The 18553-nt window shown below is 42.2% G+C and overlaps 1 protein-coding gene across 1 annotated transcript; it reads right to left on the bottom strand.

Annotated features, from left to right (window-relative positions):
* Positions 1-1980: 1980 nt before the first annotated feature.
* Positions 1981-16468, bottom strand: LOC138769873 (uncharacterized). Its single transcript, XM_069948596.1, has 6 exons — positions 16380-16468; positions 15933-16298; positions 9785-9896; positions 6276-6303; positions 5053-5130; positions 1981-2185 (listed from the first exon to the last, which is right to left on the bottom strand). The coding sequence occupies exons 1-6, from the start codon at positions 16420-16422 to the stop codon at positions 2156-2158; spliced, it is 657 nt and encodes a 218-aa protein (XP_069804697.1). The 5' UTR covers positions 16423-16468; the 3' UTR covers positions 1981-2155.
* Positions 16469-18553: the final 2085 nt, after the last annotated feature.

Raw genomic sequence — 18553 nt, 5'->3', positions numbered from 1 at the left:
CTTTGTTTTAAATACAGTCACGGGTAGGTCACAGATTTCCCCCAGCTTATTGGTTTCCTTTGTTTCGAATACAGCGGCGGGTAGGTCACAGATCGCCCCGGTTCCTTTGTTTCGAACACAGCCGCGTGTAGGTCACAGATCGCCCCGGCTCCTTTGTTTTGAATACAGTCACGAGTAGGTGACAGATTGCCCCTGGCTTCTTTGTTTCGAATAGATCCACGTGTAGGTCACAGATTGCCCCGACTCCTTTGTTTTAAATACAGTCACGGGTAGGTCACAGATTTCCCCCAGCTTCTTGGTTTCCTTTGTTTCGAATACAGCCGCGTGTAGGTCACAGATCGCCCGGCTTCTTTGTTTCGAATAGATCCACGTGTAGGTCACAGATCACCCACAAATCATAGCACAGATATACAGGTTCCTCAGAAACATGAATACTGCCTATGGCTGTGTTCATACACTGTCTTTTTTTATTTGATAGCTGTCTTTTTAGTACAGCCATCATTTTAAGGCCAAATAACGCCTGTATTCTACAAATAACATCTGTTATCTGCAGAATAGGTCTATTTTCTGACCTCCAAATGATGGTCATCCAAAGAGACAAGCAAAAAAAAAAAAAAAAAATGTTGTGTGAACATAGCCTATTGCAATGTTCCCACTATTTGAAAATAATTTTAGAGCGAAAAGACAGCTGACGATAAGTAGTGATGGCCGCAAATTACGTTCATGATCCTTATCTGCGACTGTCATTACCAATAGATGGCTGCCTTTTTACACTAAAATGGTGGGCGTCCAGAAAGACAGACACCATTTAACATAGTGGGAACATACTGTAGTCTATGGCTGTAATCTTGGTTAGTATCTTTATGTAAAGAGTTAAATTGTCACAGAACACCATACACTTCTGGAGCCAACATCATGGGATAAATCTTTTTATTATTAAAAAAAAAAGTAGTAAAGCACATATAAAAAGCGCTGACACACACGTTACTATGGCACTTATGATGATGAATGCCAGAACTGCTGTTTTTTTGTTTTTTTTAAAGGAGAAGTCCGGTGGATTATAAAAGCCACCAACCAGCAGGGGAGAAATTGATTATACATACTAACTTACCTCTCCCCAAGACTGCGGATAGCGGCAGGACTGGCTGCGGAACCTCCGCTGGGGTCCGGGATCTCTGGAGCTGACACGTCACAACTCGGCTGATGGGCTGGCCACTCAGTGACTGGGGCGGGACTCCGCACCACTCACTGATTGTCTGTGGGGCCAATCCATTAGCCAGAAAATGCAGTGTAGAGAGGAAAAAAGGACCTGGGTAGGTATCCTGGCGCTGCCAAAAATACCTTCACAATGAGCGGAGTATAAAACATAAAATGGCTGATTTATTGGATAAAATCAGTAAAAATGTATATAAAATAAGCAATTACGCGATTGTATGTATGCCATGTGCCAAACAGCTTGTTTATATGAGCTAAAAAAAGGCGCCAGTTTGGCACATGGCATACATGCAATCTGATGAAGGGAGATGCAGCTCCCGAAACGCATAATTGCTTATTTTATGTCAATTTTTACTGATTTTATCCAATAAATCAGCTATTTTATGTTTCATACTCCGCCCCGTTGTGAAGGAATTTTTGGCAGCCAGTACACAAAAGCATAAAACATGTGCCTAACCACACTGTGTGAGCACAGTCCCGTGCCAAGTCGCTTACACTTGGACTTGAAAACAATCAGCAACGTAAAGGCCAAAAGTGGCTTAGGGGGTAAGGAACTAAAGCACTGTCAAAAAGAAATATCGGGCAGGCATCCTAACCTCCACCCATAGCCGTAAATAGGATGAGACCTTGGGGGAAGGCAGCTCCACCTGACAGCTCCGCTAGCTCTGGATTATTAATCCGCTTTGACAATAAAGCTGCTGCCATAAAATAATAAAGCTGGTGCCATAAAAAAAAAAAACAATAATAATAATAATAATAAACAATTATCCTATTCCTTTACTGGATGAGACATTGGGGCCAATACTAAATTCCTCTTCTCTACAGAAATTTCTAGATGTTAATAATGACTCCAGATATGGTGAGGATCCACCTGGGAGGTTTCTTCTCTGCTTTATTCTATTAAGGGAAACGATTGGGCAGTTCTTGAATTGTTCTCGTATTACATTCTCATAGTGGTGGAGTTCATAGGCTGTAACATAACGGAAGATACAGTGAGTGATACAGATTATTAATGTACAACGACTTTACTGTAGACAACACTATAAAATGAGGCAAAGTGTCATTAATTTTTATATTTAATATTTTGTATAAGCTTAAAGGGGCACTTCGGCATGGAAAAACTTTTTATATATTGCTCCAGTTATAATGAAAATATTATACCTCATATTATATTATATACATATTATACTCTCTCCTGGTATCCTCCTACGGGGGCTCCGGTTTGCTGCTAAACAATCCCACCACCACTTTCAAGATGGGCCTAACTTGGCAGTGACAGCCTACTCAGCCAATCAGTGACTGCAGCGCTGTCCCACATTAGTCAGTGATTGGCTGAGGAAGTTGTCATTGCCAAGATAAGTCAATCACAGACATGGTGGTGGGATCAAAAGGACGCTGGTTGACCTCAGGGAGATCAACCAAAACACCGCAGAGACACCATCACATGTCTCAACGTCAGTGTATTCTAGAACATTGCCCCCTGGGAAATCGAATATGCAAAAGAACACTGCAGAGACACCATCACATGTCTCGACGTCAGTGAACTAGCCAGACCTTCCCTCCGGGAAGGAACAACCAAGCCAAAGCGTTCTCCAGTCAAGGAAACCACCTCAGCAAGGTATCCATCCACAGACAGCTGTTTCGGGGTTTTTGCCCCTCATCAGTGTGGAGTAGGTTTCTGGCTAGTGGGAGCAATGACTAGTAAGTGCATGCAAAAGGACGCTGGTTGACCTCAGGGAGATCAACCAAAACACCGCAGAGACACCATCACATGTCTCAACGTCAGTGTATTCTAGAACATTGCCCCCTGGGAAATCGAATATGCAAAAGAACACTGCAGAGACACCATCACATGTCTCGACGTCAGTGAACTAGCCAGACCTTCCCTCCGGGAAGGAACAACCAAGCCAAAGCGTTCTCCAGTCAAGGAAACCACCTCAGCAAGGTATCCATCCACAGACAGCTGTTTCGGGGTTTTTGCCCCTCATCAGTGTGGAGTAGGTTTCTGGCTAGTGGGAGCAATGACTAGTAAGTGCATGCAAAAGGACGCTGGTTGACCTCAGGGAGATCAACCAAAACACCGCAGAGACACCATCACATGTCTCAACGTCAGTGTATTCTAGAACATTGCCCCCTGGGAAATCGAATATGCAAAAGAACACTGCAGAGACACCATCACATGTCTCGACGTCAGTGAACTAGCCAGACCTTCCCTCCGGGAAGGAACAACCAAGCCAAAGCGTTCTCCAGTCAAGGAAACCACCTCAGCAAGGTATCCATCCACAGACAGCTGTTTCGGGGTTTTTGCCCCTCATCAGTGTGGAGTAGGTTTCTGGCTAGTGGGAGCAATGACTAGTAAGTGCATGCAAAAGGACGCTGGTTGACCTCAGGGAGATCAACCAAAACACCGCAGAGACACCATCACATGTCTCAACGTCAGTGTATTCTAGAACATTGCCCCCTGGGAAATCGAATATGCAAAAGAACACTGCAGAGACACCATCACATGTCTCGACGTCAGTGAACTAGCCAGACCTTCCCTCCGGGAAGGAACAACCAAGCCAAAGCGTTCTCCAGTCAAGGAAACCACCTCAGCAAGGTATCCATCCACAGACAGCTGTTTCGGGGTTTTTGCCCCTCATCAGTGTGGAGTAGGTTTCTGGCTAGTGGGAGCAATGACTAGTAAGTGCATGCAAAAGGACGCTGGTTGACCTCAGGGAGATCAACCAAAACACCGCAGAGACACCATCACATGTCTCAACGTCAGTGTATTCTAGAACATTGCCCCCTGGGAAATCGAATATGCAAAAGAACACTGCAGAGACACCATCACATGTCTCGACGTCAGTGAACTAGCCAGACCTTCCCTCCGGGAAGGAACAACCAAGCCAAAGCGTTCTCCAGTCAAGGAAACCACCTCAGCAAGGTATCCATCCACAGACAGCTGTTTCGGGGTTTTTGCCCCTCATCAGTGTGGAGTAGGTTTCTGGCTAGTGGGAGCAATGACTAGTAAGTGCATGCAAAAGGACGCTGGTTGACCTCAGGGAGATCAACCAAAACACCGCAGAGACACCATCACATGTCTCAACGTCAGTGTATTCTAGAACATTGCCCCCTGGGAAATCGAATATGCAAAAGAACACTGCAGAGACACCATCACATGTCTCGACGTCAGTGAACTAGCCAGACCTTCCCTCCGGGAAGGAACAACCAAGCCAAAGCGTTCTCCAGTCAAGGAAACCACCTCAGCAAGGTATCCATCCACAGACAGCTGTTTCGGGGTTTTGGGGGTGGTGGGATCAGTCAGCAGGGGAACCGGAGACACCTCAGGAGGACACCAGGGGAGTGTGGTCAGGTAAGAATAGGTTCTTTATTGTTATCCATATAATTACACCACTATATAAAAAGTTTTCTAATGCCTGAGTACCCCTTCAATAATTGTATTTTAAAAGTGCAGTCACAGACGTATGTGATTGTTGGGAGAGTAGGGACTCCCACATCTACTTTAGTTAGTCATCTAGTCTGTCTGAAATCTGACATGTCATGTGTATGGTTACAGTAAATGGGTTGTACCAAATTCAAAGGGTGATGGCTATCCAACCGAGAGATGATTACTATTGATGGAGGTCCAAACTTCTTAGACCCCCAGAATCTGTAGAACAGAAAACACATGGTACCACTCCATTCCATTTACCTCCTTTATGGAAATGCCAGCCTTCAGACCCCCACCTATCAGCCAGTTCCCTCCCCAGAGGGAATAATCTTTGACCTTGGGAAAAGCCTTTTAAGATGTTTTTAAGGATGTTTAGAGGCATCAAGTATTACAGTCACAGGTACCTTATATTGTTCATAATCACTTTCCATATCTCTTCTCTCCAGGTCAATGTATATGGCATCATCTGGGGATGTCTCACTCTAGAGGAAAAAACAAAAACATAGTAAATAGTAATAGAGAGAAAGAAACATTTGATAAAAGAAGGTACTGACCACTGTGAACTCCTCTTTACCTGTCCCCCACAGCATACAACATCCCAATATTTAACACAAGCAGTCACTCTGGCTCCCATTGAAGGCTATGTGTTCAATTTGGTGCTTCCTCCTTAAGGGTATGTATACACTATGGAAAAGAGGCAGAATTTCTAATATGAACATTGGCCCTTTCCATGGGTTTAATTGGCTTTTCGCTCATTCGTGCACACGGACGGAAATGTCCGATGTTGGATCTGCGTTCCGCCACATTTCTTTTTTAATTCTTTGGGTGGATTGCACTAGAGGAATCCAATGGTCAATGGTACTTGAATTTTTCAATTCCACTTGCATTCCGCTTGAATTCCGCTCAAAATCTTCTCAACTTCCGCTCCAATTCTGCCAGAGCTGAACAGGTGAGCAATTTCAAACAGAAGACTTTCCTCTACAATTCCTCACAGAATCTGTGCAAATTCCGTAGTGTGCACATACCCTAAAGCACACTTGCCAAAAAATAATAATGTGTTTGCAGCCCAACTGATCACTGATCAACTGATCAAGTACATGGGCGTCTCTCTTTTGTGATTGAGAGTGTCCCATAGACTTTTATTGTGACAGAGACAAGGTGCTAAGAGCTAATTTCTCCCGGCTCATTCTAGTTATCGGTCGGTATCTGAAAACTCAGGTCCTGGACAATCAAGAATTTTGATGTCTCCAAGACATTTTTTTTTTCTATTATTATGAAGCCAAGTCATTCCTTGCAACTCCACATACAGAATATCAGAGGAGAGGGAAGGTTAGGATTAGAGATGAGCGAACCGGGTTCGGGTTTGAGTCGATCCGAACCCGAACTTTCGGCATTTGATTAGCTGGGGCTGCTGAACTTGAATAAAGCTCTAAGGTTGTCTGGAAAACATAGATACAGCCAATGACTATATCCATGTTTTCCACATAGCCTTAGGGCTTTATCCAAGTTCAGCAGCCACCGCTAATCAAATGCCGAAAGTTCGGGTTCGGATCGACTCGAGCATGCTCCAGGTTCGCTCATCTCTAGTTAGGATATGTTTCAGATGTTATATGGCAGAGTCACGTACCTTATTGTTTGTTGATTTTCGGCATTTTCTATGGAAACAAAAAATAAATGCACAATTATCACAACTATTCATTTTAGCAATAAGAAAAAGATACAGGTAACTGTGACGAAAAGACAATAGCACATATATTGAACTGGATGACGGTAAAAAAAATGGAGAAAGCATAATGGTCATCAAAAGTAGTGTTCTCTATGAAAAAATAAATAAATTCAGAGCCAGCTATGGCATGAATTAAGGTTTAGCCCTTTAGGGCAGCAAAGACAGAGCAAAGATCCTGTTAATGACATCCCTGACTAGAGCATGTTTGCCCCAGTTCATCATTATTCTGATCGCCATTGGAGTCGGGAAGGAATTTTCTCCCTGTAATGGGGCAATTGTCATCTGCCTCATAGGGTTTTTGCCTTCCTCTGGATCAACACTGTAGGGTTATCTAGGTTGAACCTGATGGACTCTTGTCTTCTTTTAATCTTATTAACTATGTTACTATATTGCTATCATGCATTCCCAATGCCAATGGACCATGTCATCTGCCCTGGGATAAACTCTGATCCTGAATAAAAACAAAAATAAATATAATCTAAACTCATTGCAGAACAAGATGGCATTACCATGGTTATACAGTCTATAGTCTGTTATTGCTGGAGTGGTGGACTGGGAGGCATTTCTATTCTTTAAATAGGTTTATTATCTGCCTCCTCCTCCACAGACACTACAGGGATGCCCCTAATCAAAGGTTCTCTCGAATGCTTTCTAGTTGATAATGATGCACCATGCGTGTAGGACCTTCTTTCCTAAACCTATCATTGACTAAGATAGGACAATGACCTAATGGGGCAGTTCCAGCATGGACAGTTAATCTTTAAGGACCAAAAAGTGCAAGAATTCTTGGGATGCAAGAATAAAATAATACTCAGGCAGGGAGGAGCGAGTTTAAATAGATGCAGTTAGCTCTGGTTTGGAAGATGGCAGTAGCAGGAGGAAGAAAAGCTGTCTCTACTAATCCAGAGCAGTTGGCCAGTTGTGCACCCTAGTGATCAGAGCTGTCATTGCCGCAGAAGAAGGAAGAAGATGCCAGAAGACACAAGTAGCCCCAGGACAAGCATAGAGCACAGCAAAACCTCAGAAATCTGGTCATGGTAGTAGAGTATGATTGTGTAATGCCTCCTGCTCATCAATGTGCCTATTACCACCACTTGTTATAAATGGAGAGGGACTAAATCCTTGAACTGAGAGATCTTGGCTTATCACGCCAAATGGCTATATGAGTAGGCTGATATGTCCCAGTGGATGGAAGACCAATGGTAAACTGGAGTGATAGCAAGAGGTGCATAGAAGCGAATGTCTGTAAGGATACATTGTCATAAGAATGGGGCATGGTGATATACTGACCTCACGTCACCACTCTAAAACTATTATGGTGCAGAGTAATATGACAATGAAGGTTGCAATGGTGATCGTCAGCGATCATTTCCACTTTTGTCTCCTCTGTGGTGATTTATTTGCCCAGTTTAGAATCAGTTCCAAATATCCCTCAGCCAGTTACTTACCCATTTACATATATTTCCCCTAGTCCCAGCGTCCTCATTTTATAGAATAACCTTTCCTGTAGCACAGTATCAAATGCCTTTCGAAAAGTCCCGATACACAACGTCCACAGCCTCCGCCAGGTCCAGTCCATAACTGACCTCCTCATAGAAGCTGATCAGATGAGTCTGACATGACCAATCCTTTATAAACCCATGCTGGTGATTATATTCATTTAGATGCTGCATTATGCCATCACTTAAAAAACACTCAAATACTTAACCCACTATAGATGTAAGACTTAAAGTGTAGCTGTCATTTAAAATATTCTTGCAGAAATCAATAGTACAAGCGTTTTAAAGAAACTCTATAATAGGTTTTATTATGCAAAACGCCTCTTCCTGTTCTCATCTAGATTATAGGCATAAACTGCCTACAGAGAACTGAGCAGAAGGCTAAGCAGCAGAGATAATTCAGAAAGAAGAGGGAGGAGGAAGGAGTGGTGAGGTGTGCCTGAGTGCAGCACAATCGCTGAGCCACAACTCCTCTTTGACTCTTCATTACAGTAGGAGACTTGATATTGTGCATACCAAACTAATAAAGGACACATTTCTAAAAGTTACCATGCTCACAAGGGGGCTGGCAACTACAGCACACTGCCAGCACCTCAGGTAAGGCTCAGGTGCCGCCTCACTTGTCTTAGGCCGGTGAGATTTATGAGAGAATTTACATCATCGCTAATCAAGCCATCCATTATAGAATTCTCCTCTATGAATATAGTAGAGAAGAATGTATTTAGTAGATTGACCTTTTCCTCATCTCCCTCCACCATCACACCCAAATTATTATTATTTGTATAGGTTAAGAACATTTTGGGATTCTTTTACTTTCTGGATCAATCCTTCTTTCTTTTGCAATAAATATGCAGTAAAATTGAAAAAAGAAACAATTCTCTAACTTGAGTATGATCCTCAGGTCAGTACGATTACAGCAACTTCAGATCTGCAACTATTATCACTTTTATTTTATTTGAATGTTCTCAAAAAATGAAAACTTTTTTTTGTAAAACGAAATGTGTTTAAAATGTCTCTATTGTCATCCTTATATCGCTTTTATTATTTGGTTTATGGGGCTATTTAAGGGATATATTTTTTTGCCATGATCTGTACTTTCTATTGGTATTCTGCTTGCGAACAGTATATGCAACTTTTTGATCCTTTTTTTTTAAAATTTTATTCTGGATGTAATGTGACAAAAAAATCAGCAATTTTGCGCTTTTTACTGTGCAAGATCAGGAATAAGATAATTTAATAGTTCAGGTGATTCTGCATGTGGCAATAGCCAATATGTTTATTTTTATTTTTAAATGGGAAAAGGGGGTGATTTGATATGGAATGCTTTTTTTTTTTTTTTACAGTAATATGTGGTCCCCCTAGAGGACTTCTATGTGCAATACACTGATCATGTACTACATTGATCTTTGAGATCAGTTCTCCATTACTATGGGCTGCTGGAACCCATAGTAAAAGATTGCTGAGCTATATCAGCATCATTATGCCACTGATCCCCAGCCATCAAGTAGGAAGGATTGTCCCCTCGGCGATCACACAGATATACCCCAATGAATGCTGTTTTAACTGCAATTAAATGCCACTGTAAATTAGCTAGCGCAACAATTGTGACGTGCTGGCTAATAGCCGTTCTCACGTCATAAGCCATCTCTGCATCCCCCTTAACCCATGATGATGTAGCCCAAAGTCAAAATGAGTAAAGGGGTTAAATAAAGTTTAGTTTTAGTAAAAATGTTAATGTAAAGTACCCTTTAAAGGCGATGTTCCAACTTTCAAAAAATATCAGGGAATGCGGCCATCTTGTAACACGGCCGCCAATATTATTACAAATTGGAAACATAGTTTTATACTGATACGTATGATCTATAATCAAAAAGTAAAAATTGATTTAAAAAAAACAAAACGATACACTACCTCCAACAACAGTAGACAAGCAGTCCGAGCAGTGCAAGCACAATGAGCAAGAGTAGACAGATCGTTCCAATCACTGCTGGAAAGATAACGGAATTTAGGCGGAATCCTTCATCTGTAAGAAAATACAACATAGCTATTTACTGGGTGAAAATATAAAAAAAGAGAGAAAACAGATTAGTCAAGGTTGTAAGGACTCCGCAAGAGGAAATCAGAAACTTTATCGCCAGGATTTTCTTGTTCTATATTGGTTCATTGTAAAAGCATTACTCAAGGCGATCAGATTCATTTCCCGTTTCCCCATTATGAACATTAATGAAGTGTGGTAGAGAGGTTATATGGGGAAGGGCTTTTAAAGAAGATGTACCATCAGGTACATCCTCTTGAATTTAACCCACCAATAGAACGGCGCCGTCATGGGGAAGCCAGTGCCGCGGTCCTTTTTTCGAACCGCGGATCGGTTCCCGTGTACGGCGACGTTCTATGCACGGGTACCAGGCCGGTGCTCAAGCACTGGAGGCGGGCCGACCTGCCCCCAGTGGGAGGGAATTCCCTCCCTCTATGACGCGGCTCCATTGATTCTAAAGGGGACGCGTCACACAGGGGAGGGAATTCTCTCCCACTGGGGGCAGGCTGGCCCGCCACCAGTGCTTGAGCACCGGCCTGGTACCCGTGCATAGAACGGCGCCGTATACGGGAACTGGGCCGCAGTTCGAAAAACGGACCGTGGCAGCGGCTTCCCCATGACGGCGCCGTTCTATCGGTGGGTTAAATACAAGAGGATGTACCTGATGGTACATCCTCTGTAAGAAGAGGCCAAGGAGCAGTGTTGTATAAATACACAGTACAGATATCTCTGTATACAAACACAGTACAGGTATCTCTGTATACATACATACATACATAGTACAGGTATCTGTATACATACACAGTACAGGTATCTGTATACATACATAGTACAGGTATCTGTATACATACATAGTACAGGTATCTGTATACATACATAGTACAGGTATCTCTGTATACATACATAGTACAGGTATCTCTGTATACATACATAGTACAGGTATCTCTGTATACATACATAGTACAGGTATCTGTATACATACATAGTACAGGTATCTGTATACATACACAGTACAGGTATCTCTGTATACATACACAGTACAGGTATCTGTATACATACATAGTACAGGTATCTGTATACATACATAGTACAGATATCTGTATACATACATAGTACAGATATCTGTATACATACATAGTACAGGTATCTGTATACATACACAGTACAGGTATCTGTATACATACACAGTACAGGTATCTGTACACATACATAGTACAGGTATCTGTACACATACATAGTACAGGTATCTGTATACATACATAGTACAGGTATCTGTATACATACATAGTACAGGTATCTGTATACATACACAGTACAGGTATCTGTATACATACATAGTACAGGTATCTGTATACATACATAGTACAGGTATCTGTATACATACACAGTACAGGTATCTCTGTATACATACACAGTACAGGTATCTGTATACATACATAGTACAGGTATCTGTATACATACATAGTACAGATATCTGTATACATACATAGTACAGATATCTGTATACATACATAGTACAGGTATCTTTATACATACATAGTACAGGTATCTGTATACATACACAGTACAGGTATCTGTATACATACATAGTACAGATATCTGTATACATACATAGTACAGGTATCTGTATACATACACAGTACAGGTATCTCTGTATACATACATAGTACAGGTATCTGTATACATACATAGTACAGGTATCTGTATACATACACAGTACAGGTATCTGTATACATACACAGTACAGGTATCTGTATACATACATAGTACAGGTATCTGTATACATACACAGTACAGGTATCTGTATACATACACAGTACAGGTATCTGTATACATACACAGTACAGGTATCTGTACACATACATAGTACAGGTATCTGTATACATACACAGTACAGGTATCTGTATACATACATAGTACAGGTATCTGTATACATACATAGTACAGGTATCTGTATACATACACATTACAGGTATCTCTGTATACATACACAGTACAGGTATCTGTATACATACATAGTACAGATATCTGTATACATACATAGTACAGGTATCTGTATACATACACAGTACAGGTATCTGTATACCAAAAAGGAAAGTAACAATAACAAGAGATGAGCGAACCTTGAGCATGCTCGAGTCGATCCGAACCCGAACTTTCGGCATATGATTAGCGGTGGCTGCTTACAACCTTAGAGCTTTATCCAAGTTCAGCAGCCCCAGCTAATCAAATACCGAACGTTCGGGTTCGGATCGACTTGAACCCAAACCCGGTTCGCTCATCTCTAAAAGTAACCAATCTTTAAAGGTAATCTGTCACCCCCTGACCGCTTACTGAGCTGGTGCTATCGCTGGAAAGCTATGAATAATTCAGAACATATATTGTTACCTGTGACTTTCTCATTAAAAAAAACTCCTGCATTTTGAGCCTGGGTGTATATTAAAGCCAATGCCTGTTACCATGCATCATATATTAGCTGTGTGGGCTGTCTCTGCGTGGTGGAAGCTGTGGTCAGTGGGCGACCCAGAGACACCGCAGGAGAACACCAGGGGGGCATAGTAAGGTAAGAGGCACTAGGCCACACTGGTTTGACTTACCTGCTACAAATTAAAGGATCATTTTTTGCTCTAAACAAGGCACCATGCGCAAAAAACACACAACTGGTAAGGGTTTACTCTCATCAAACGGATGGTACTAGCAATTTGGTGGGGTTGGTATGTGGATACAGAGTCACTTTAATTGCTGTGATCACGGTGACAAGCCGCAGCATGATTATTAATGGTGCAGGGGTCCCAATTATTTTCCTTGACTGCCTAAAGAAGTTATACTTACCTCTGTGTGCTCCGATCAGTGATCGTCCCATATAGCCTGCCACAGCATTGCATAGAGCCTGGCATAGCATTGATCAGTATATGCAAGGCAATCATTGCAGGTAATATTTCCCCAGGGCGAGTTAAAAATTGTCAATAATAAAAAAAGGTTTTTAACAGTTAATTTAAAATTATCTCCCCCCTTTCCACTGTACAATTAAAACATTTTAAAATAAAATAAATAAACAAATTATATGTTTATTAAAGCGACTCTGTACCCACAATCTGCCCTCCCAAACCGCTTGTACTAGCTACTTTTAATCCAAGATCCTGTTCAGCAGGGGATGCAGTTATTGTCCTAAAAAACAACTTTTAAACTTGCAGCCCTGTGTCAAATTGGCGTGGCCTAGAGTGTGTGTGCCCTAGGCTCTGTCCCTCCTCCCCACCCTCCTCATCATTAGGAATGCTCCAGGCAGTTTTTACTCCTGTTCACATGTGTTGAATCGTTAAGGCACCCGTGCAGTGTTCAGACAAGTGAGGAATAGAAGAAATTCTGCCAGGGCCATTCCTAATGGGGAAGAGATCGGGGAGGAGGGACAGAGAGGCAGTGCAAGATAAGAGCATAGACACTCTAGGCCACGCCAATTTGACACAGGGCTGCAAGTTCAAAAGTTGTTTTTTAGGACAATAACTGCATCGCCTGCCAAACGGACCCCAGGACCGAACTTGGATTAAAAGCATTAATCTGAAGGTACAAGTGGTTTGGGAGGATTGTGAGTACAGAGTCACTTTAAAATAATATATATATATATATATAAAAATAGTGGGCACCGCTATAAATAAGGAGTGCTAAACCAATGCATATAAATAACACATAACTCCCCAAAAAGAAAAAAGCATATGCACAAAGAGGTAGCACATCACAAAAAATACTTTATTATAACATTATAGAAAATATCATGACAAAAAACTATGCAGGAGTAAAGCAATAAGGGAGACAAACCCCAAACTCTTCCCTACATTAAAAACACTTAAAATGTCAACATAAGACCTGCCGGCGTGCCAGCCAGATCTATAAAACCACACTGACCCCGGACCATATGAATAATATTGAAGTGTAACAAAGCTGTCCAAGTAGAGTCCCTGTAGCAAGTAACATCACATCACACCCACTGTGGTATAGGTATTGGACAGAGAAGTCAATGCGATCACCATATGTGGTCCTACAATATAAAGAGTGGGTCAGATAGGCAAGAGTCACCCCACGCGTTCCGCCGCCGGGGATGTGGGTAATGGGGTAAGGGGCACACTATATATACATGTAAAACATGTGGAGATAATTCCCAACCTTAATGAGAGCATGTGCAGGAGAATCCAGCGTTCAGCGATGACGGTCGCCATCTTGGAATGCTGCGCGTGCGCAGAACATACAACATGACAAACACAGGAGGCAATATTACATGGACTACAAGAACATGGCGACCACAACTATGAGCAAGGTTCCGCGCCGGGAAGCAAGACATAATGCCATATACAGAAAACAGTGGCGTCTAGTGATAACGGGCGCCATTTTGAAGGAGTAGCGCCTGCGCAGTAGATACAGAAAGACTGTGGTGTCCGACAATAGTGGACGCCATCTTGGAGAAGTTGCGCCTGCGCAGTAGATGTGGGAACAGTGAACGCCATCTTGAAAAGGCTGCGCCTGCGCAGTAGACACAGCACCAAATGGAAATGTGGGCAGGAGGACAAACTGCGAAATCTACAGTAATATGGCGACCATAGCTATATACAAAAGGCTCTGCGCATACATCATCATAGGTTCTCACTAACGCAGATCATATAAAATATGACAGATGAAAAGAAATCCCCATATTATAAAGAATAATAATGTTATAAATTAATATATATAGACATATGAATAAAGCTGCAATAAAATGATAACTAATTCCACTAAAAGAAAAAAATAAAAAAGTGAAAAAATTGACAAATAAAAAATTATAATTTATATGATAAATAAAAAATGTACAGTCCCGAACCATAGAATACCATAATTATTATAATTAAGCAAATACACAAAATAGCCAAGTAATCCCCCACATATTGTCACATGTACACGTCACAGAATGTAATTAGTAGTAATGTAGTGGGAAATGCTATTATAATAGCAACATCCACTATTCTGACAATGGCAGTGGGAAATGCTAGAATAATATTATAGCTATTATTAGGCGCAGCCTTTTCAAGATGGCGTTCACTGTTCCCACATCTACTGCGCAGGTGCAACTTCTCCAAGATGGCGTCCACTATTGTCGGACACCACAGTCTTTCTGTATCTACTGCGCAGGCGCTACACCTTCAAAATGGCGCCCGTTATCACTCGACGCCACTGTTTTCTGTATATGGCATTATGTCTTGCTTCCCGGCGCGGAACCTTGCTCATAGTTGTGGTCGCCATGTTCTTGTAGTTCATGTAATATTGCCTCCTGTGTTTGTCATGTTGTATGTTCTGCGCACGCGCAGCATTCCAAGATGGCGACCGTCATCGCTGAACGCTGGATTCTCCTGCACATGCTCTCATTAAGGTTGGTAATTATCTCCACATGTTTTACATGTATATATAGTGTGCCCCTTACCCCATTACCCACATCCCCGGCGGCGGAACGCGTGGGGTGACTCTTGCCTACCTGACCCACTCTTTATATTGTAGGACCACATATGGTGATCGCTTTGACTTCTCTGTCCAATACCTATACCACAGTGGGTGTGATGTGATGTTACTTGCTACAGGGACTCTACTTGGACAGCTTTGTTACACTTCAATATTATTCATATGGTCCGGGGTCAGTGTGGTTTTATAGATCTGGCTGGCACGCCGGCAGGTCTTATGTTGACATTTTAAGTGTTTTTAATGTAGGGTAGTGTTTGGGGTTTGTCTCCCTTATTGCTTTACTCCTGCATAGTTTTTTGTCATGATATTTTCTATAATGTTATAATAAAGTATTTTTTGTGATGTGCTACCTCTTTGTGCATATGCTTTTTTCTTTTTGGGGAGTTATCACTTTAAAATCAAACAATATTTTTTCTGCATGGTGAATGGCAGAAACGAAAAAAGTGCCTGTACAATCCAGTTGATGGCGATTCTATGAGCTAACCCCATTACACATTCTATATATACCGATTATATATACCTATATTCCTCATTCTATAGAGTTACCTGTGACATTCAGATAAACAGTTCTATTTTGTTTGTAATATGCATTTATAGTTTTAACTTCTCCAATCCCAGGATAGTAATGTTTGCCGCCATCTTCTCTCCTCACAGGATCTATCCGCAGGGTACAGCTCTTCTCTCCTGATAGCAGTGAGGTTCGGTCTCTGTACTCCTTCAGTACAGAAGATGAGGCCATAGTGTTTAGGACCTCGGGATGACCCTTTTCATCATATAAGTACCATACAGTGCCGGTAACTGTTGAGGTAGTATAAGGAGAAAATGCACAACGAATCTCCACGCAGGAGCCGAGCAGAGCAGTAACTTCAGAGGGGAACGTCCATTGCTGACATACAGAGCCCAGATAGAAGCCTGGAGACAATGACACAACATGAGGCTGGAGTCACAGAATCTCATTCTAACCAATTATTCTGGAATTGTGAGACTATTTACCTTGACAGATGAGGAGAAGATAAACCCGCTTCACTGCCTCCATTCTGGATGAGGATGGTCAGCGACTAAATCAGGAAAACAGTCATAGATGGTTGCTAAATGGAGAGTAGATAGTAGAATAATGTGTCACTATCGATGTGGTAACCCAGAAGTTGCAGGTGTTAAGTGTAGGAGCTATAGGTGTTGTAGCAGGGCCGTTTTAACAGAATTATGGGCCCTTGGGCAGAGCTGTGAACTGGGCCCCTTAACCCAACATCAAGTACTCCCCTCCACGACCCAACTTTAAGTCTACATCTCACCAGTGACCACCCTAACCTTGTGCTGTGAAGCCCCATTTGGGGGGGTATGTACCTCACACATCGTTCCCCAGCAGAGTCTTCCTCCTCCAGGAGCTCCAGTACCCAACAGCTGCAGAGTCTCCTGGACTCTCTCCTGGATCCTCAGCGGCCGTCCAAGAAGTGACCTCAGTGAAGCAGAGTTGCCTGCGTGCGACATGTCTGCTAGGAATTCAAAGGCCGCGGCCCGTAATTGTTGGGGAAGGGGGGGTGACCAGCGTTACTTCTCCAAACCTCTCAGACTAAGCGTGGACAGGCTGGTTCCCTTCTTGGGTGACAGACACACCACTTGGGATTTAGCAGGCCACCAAAGCTTGGTTCCCAGGAACAGTACAAAACTGGAACCACAGCATACACTCCTCTACTACTCACTAGCTGGTTCTGTGCACATTGCCTCTCTACCCTTACTTATGGACTTTATGGCTATTCCCTATTGGTGGAGAGAAACCTGAGGCAAATCAATTTCTAATAGGCCAGGTCAGATGGAGAGACTTTCAGGAGTGCTGGGACATTGCATTAAAAAGGAAATGTTAAGGTGATGTTTCCACTTATGTATTCAGAGTGAATATGTACCCAGAGAATTTGCAAAAAAAAAAAAAAACACAACCCAGAAAAAAAACGCGGATCCCAGAGTTCTAATAAGTATTATTCTTTCTTGGTATTGGTCTAAAAAAAAACAACAAACAAAAAGTTTCTGGGCTACTAGTGTCCCTTCTTCAGGTGGAATTACGCAATTGGTCCCTAGACATCTTGAATACACATTACTGTACATCTGGTTCTTCCTCCAGAAACTTAATGTCACATACAATGCATATATAAGAAGCAACATATAGTCTAATAAAAGGGTTATCCAGCATTAGAAAAACATGGCCACAAAGCCTGCACCCAACCTGCAAACAAGAGCGGTCTCTAGAAGAAAGTGGCCATGTTTTTCTTACGTTGGATAATCCCTTTAAGTCATTGGTTACAAATATCCCAGGACGTGAGCTCCGCTAGTATGTATTGCACAGCTGATACCCCTATAGTTACACATAATAAATAATTACTTATGTGCCAAGTCCCAAGTATAAGTGTGACCAGCTTTTATTCTGCATCAGACATAAGAAGAAGTCTCCGGGCTATTTCCTTAAATGTGCAGCGCTTATCACAAGCGATTTCATTAGAAATTCTTAGCTAACACTGAAACATTTGTGGTTTTAGAGATAAATATTGCTTCAGTGTTAAATACTAAACATCCTTGTTATATAAATAATATACATATACACATAACCGTTGTTTTGTATGTGCTATCTGGCAAAATATTTGGAAGGAAAGGAACTGGAATGGAAAAGTAAGAGATCATGGGAGGTCCGAGCTCTGTACGCCCTCCTTGCCCGACGATCTCTATATTTTGTGTGGGGGGTTCAGCACGTGACCTGTGGCTCTATTCAATCCTATGGAACTGATGGAAAGAGCCGGGTAGGTCTTCCTGTGTACTAGGCTCTTTCCGTAACTCCATAGGAATGAATAGAGCCAGTGGTCACATGCCGTACCCGACCTTGCCCGACCTTCTTACCCGAAGTCGGGCAAGAAGGTCGGACCTCCCATGATCTCCTACTTTTCCCCTATCCCGTGGATAGGAGAAAAGTATGTTTTTTCCTGGAATACCCCTTTAAGTATTTATAATGTTAGAATTAAATGAACTGTCTTAAGATTCAAACATTCGCCCCTTCTCTTTGGCGTACACCTGCTGTATCCCTGCTCGCCAGATGGGTGGGGGATTGGGGGTGTAGCAAGGTGGGGAGGAGGCGTGGCTTCCTCCTGTGCTTGATTTACACCTGTAAATCATGGCAGTAATCT

Source organism: Dendropsophus ebraccatus, chromosome 12, assembly GCF_027789765.1.
Source record: "Dendropsophus ebraccatus isolate aDenEbr1 chromosome 12, aDenEbr1.pat, whole genome shotgun sequence".
NCBI lineage: Eukaryota > Metazoa > Chordata > Amphibia > Anura > Hylidae > Dendropsophus > Dendropsophus ebraccatus.
Note: the sequence above shows the minus strand (reverse complement) of the source record. Positions and strands in the feature narration are given on the sequence as shown.

What these genes read in the sequence shown, in the direction of transcription:
- LOC138769873 (XM_069948596.1), bottom strand. Translation starts at nt 16,422, where the DNA reads ATGGAGGCAGTGAAGCGGGTTTATCTTCTCCTCATCTGTCAAG. An exon ending in TGTTTATCTGAATGTCACAG is followed by an intron (nt 9,897 to 15,932) that starts GTAACTCTATAG and finishes ATTTTCTTACAG; the next exon opens with ATGAAGGATTCCGCCTAAAT. An exon ending in GTGATTATGAACAATATAAG is followed by an intron (nt 2,186 to 5,052) that starts GTACCTGTGACT and finishes GTTATGTTACAG; the next exon opens with CCTATGAACTCCACCACTAT.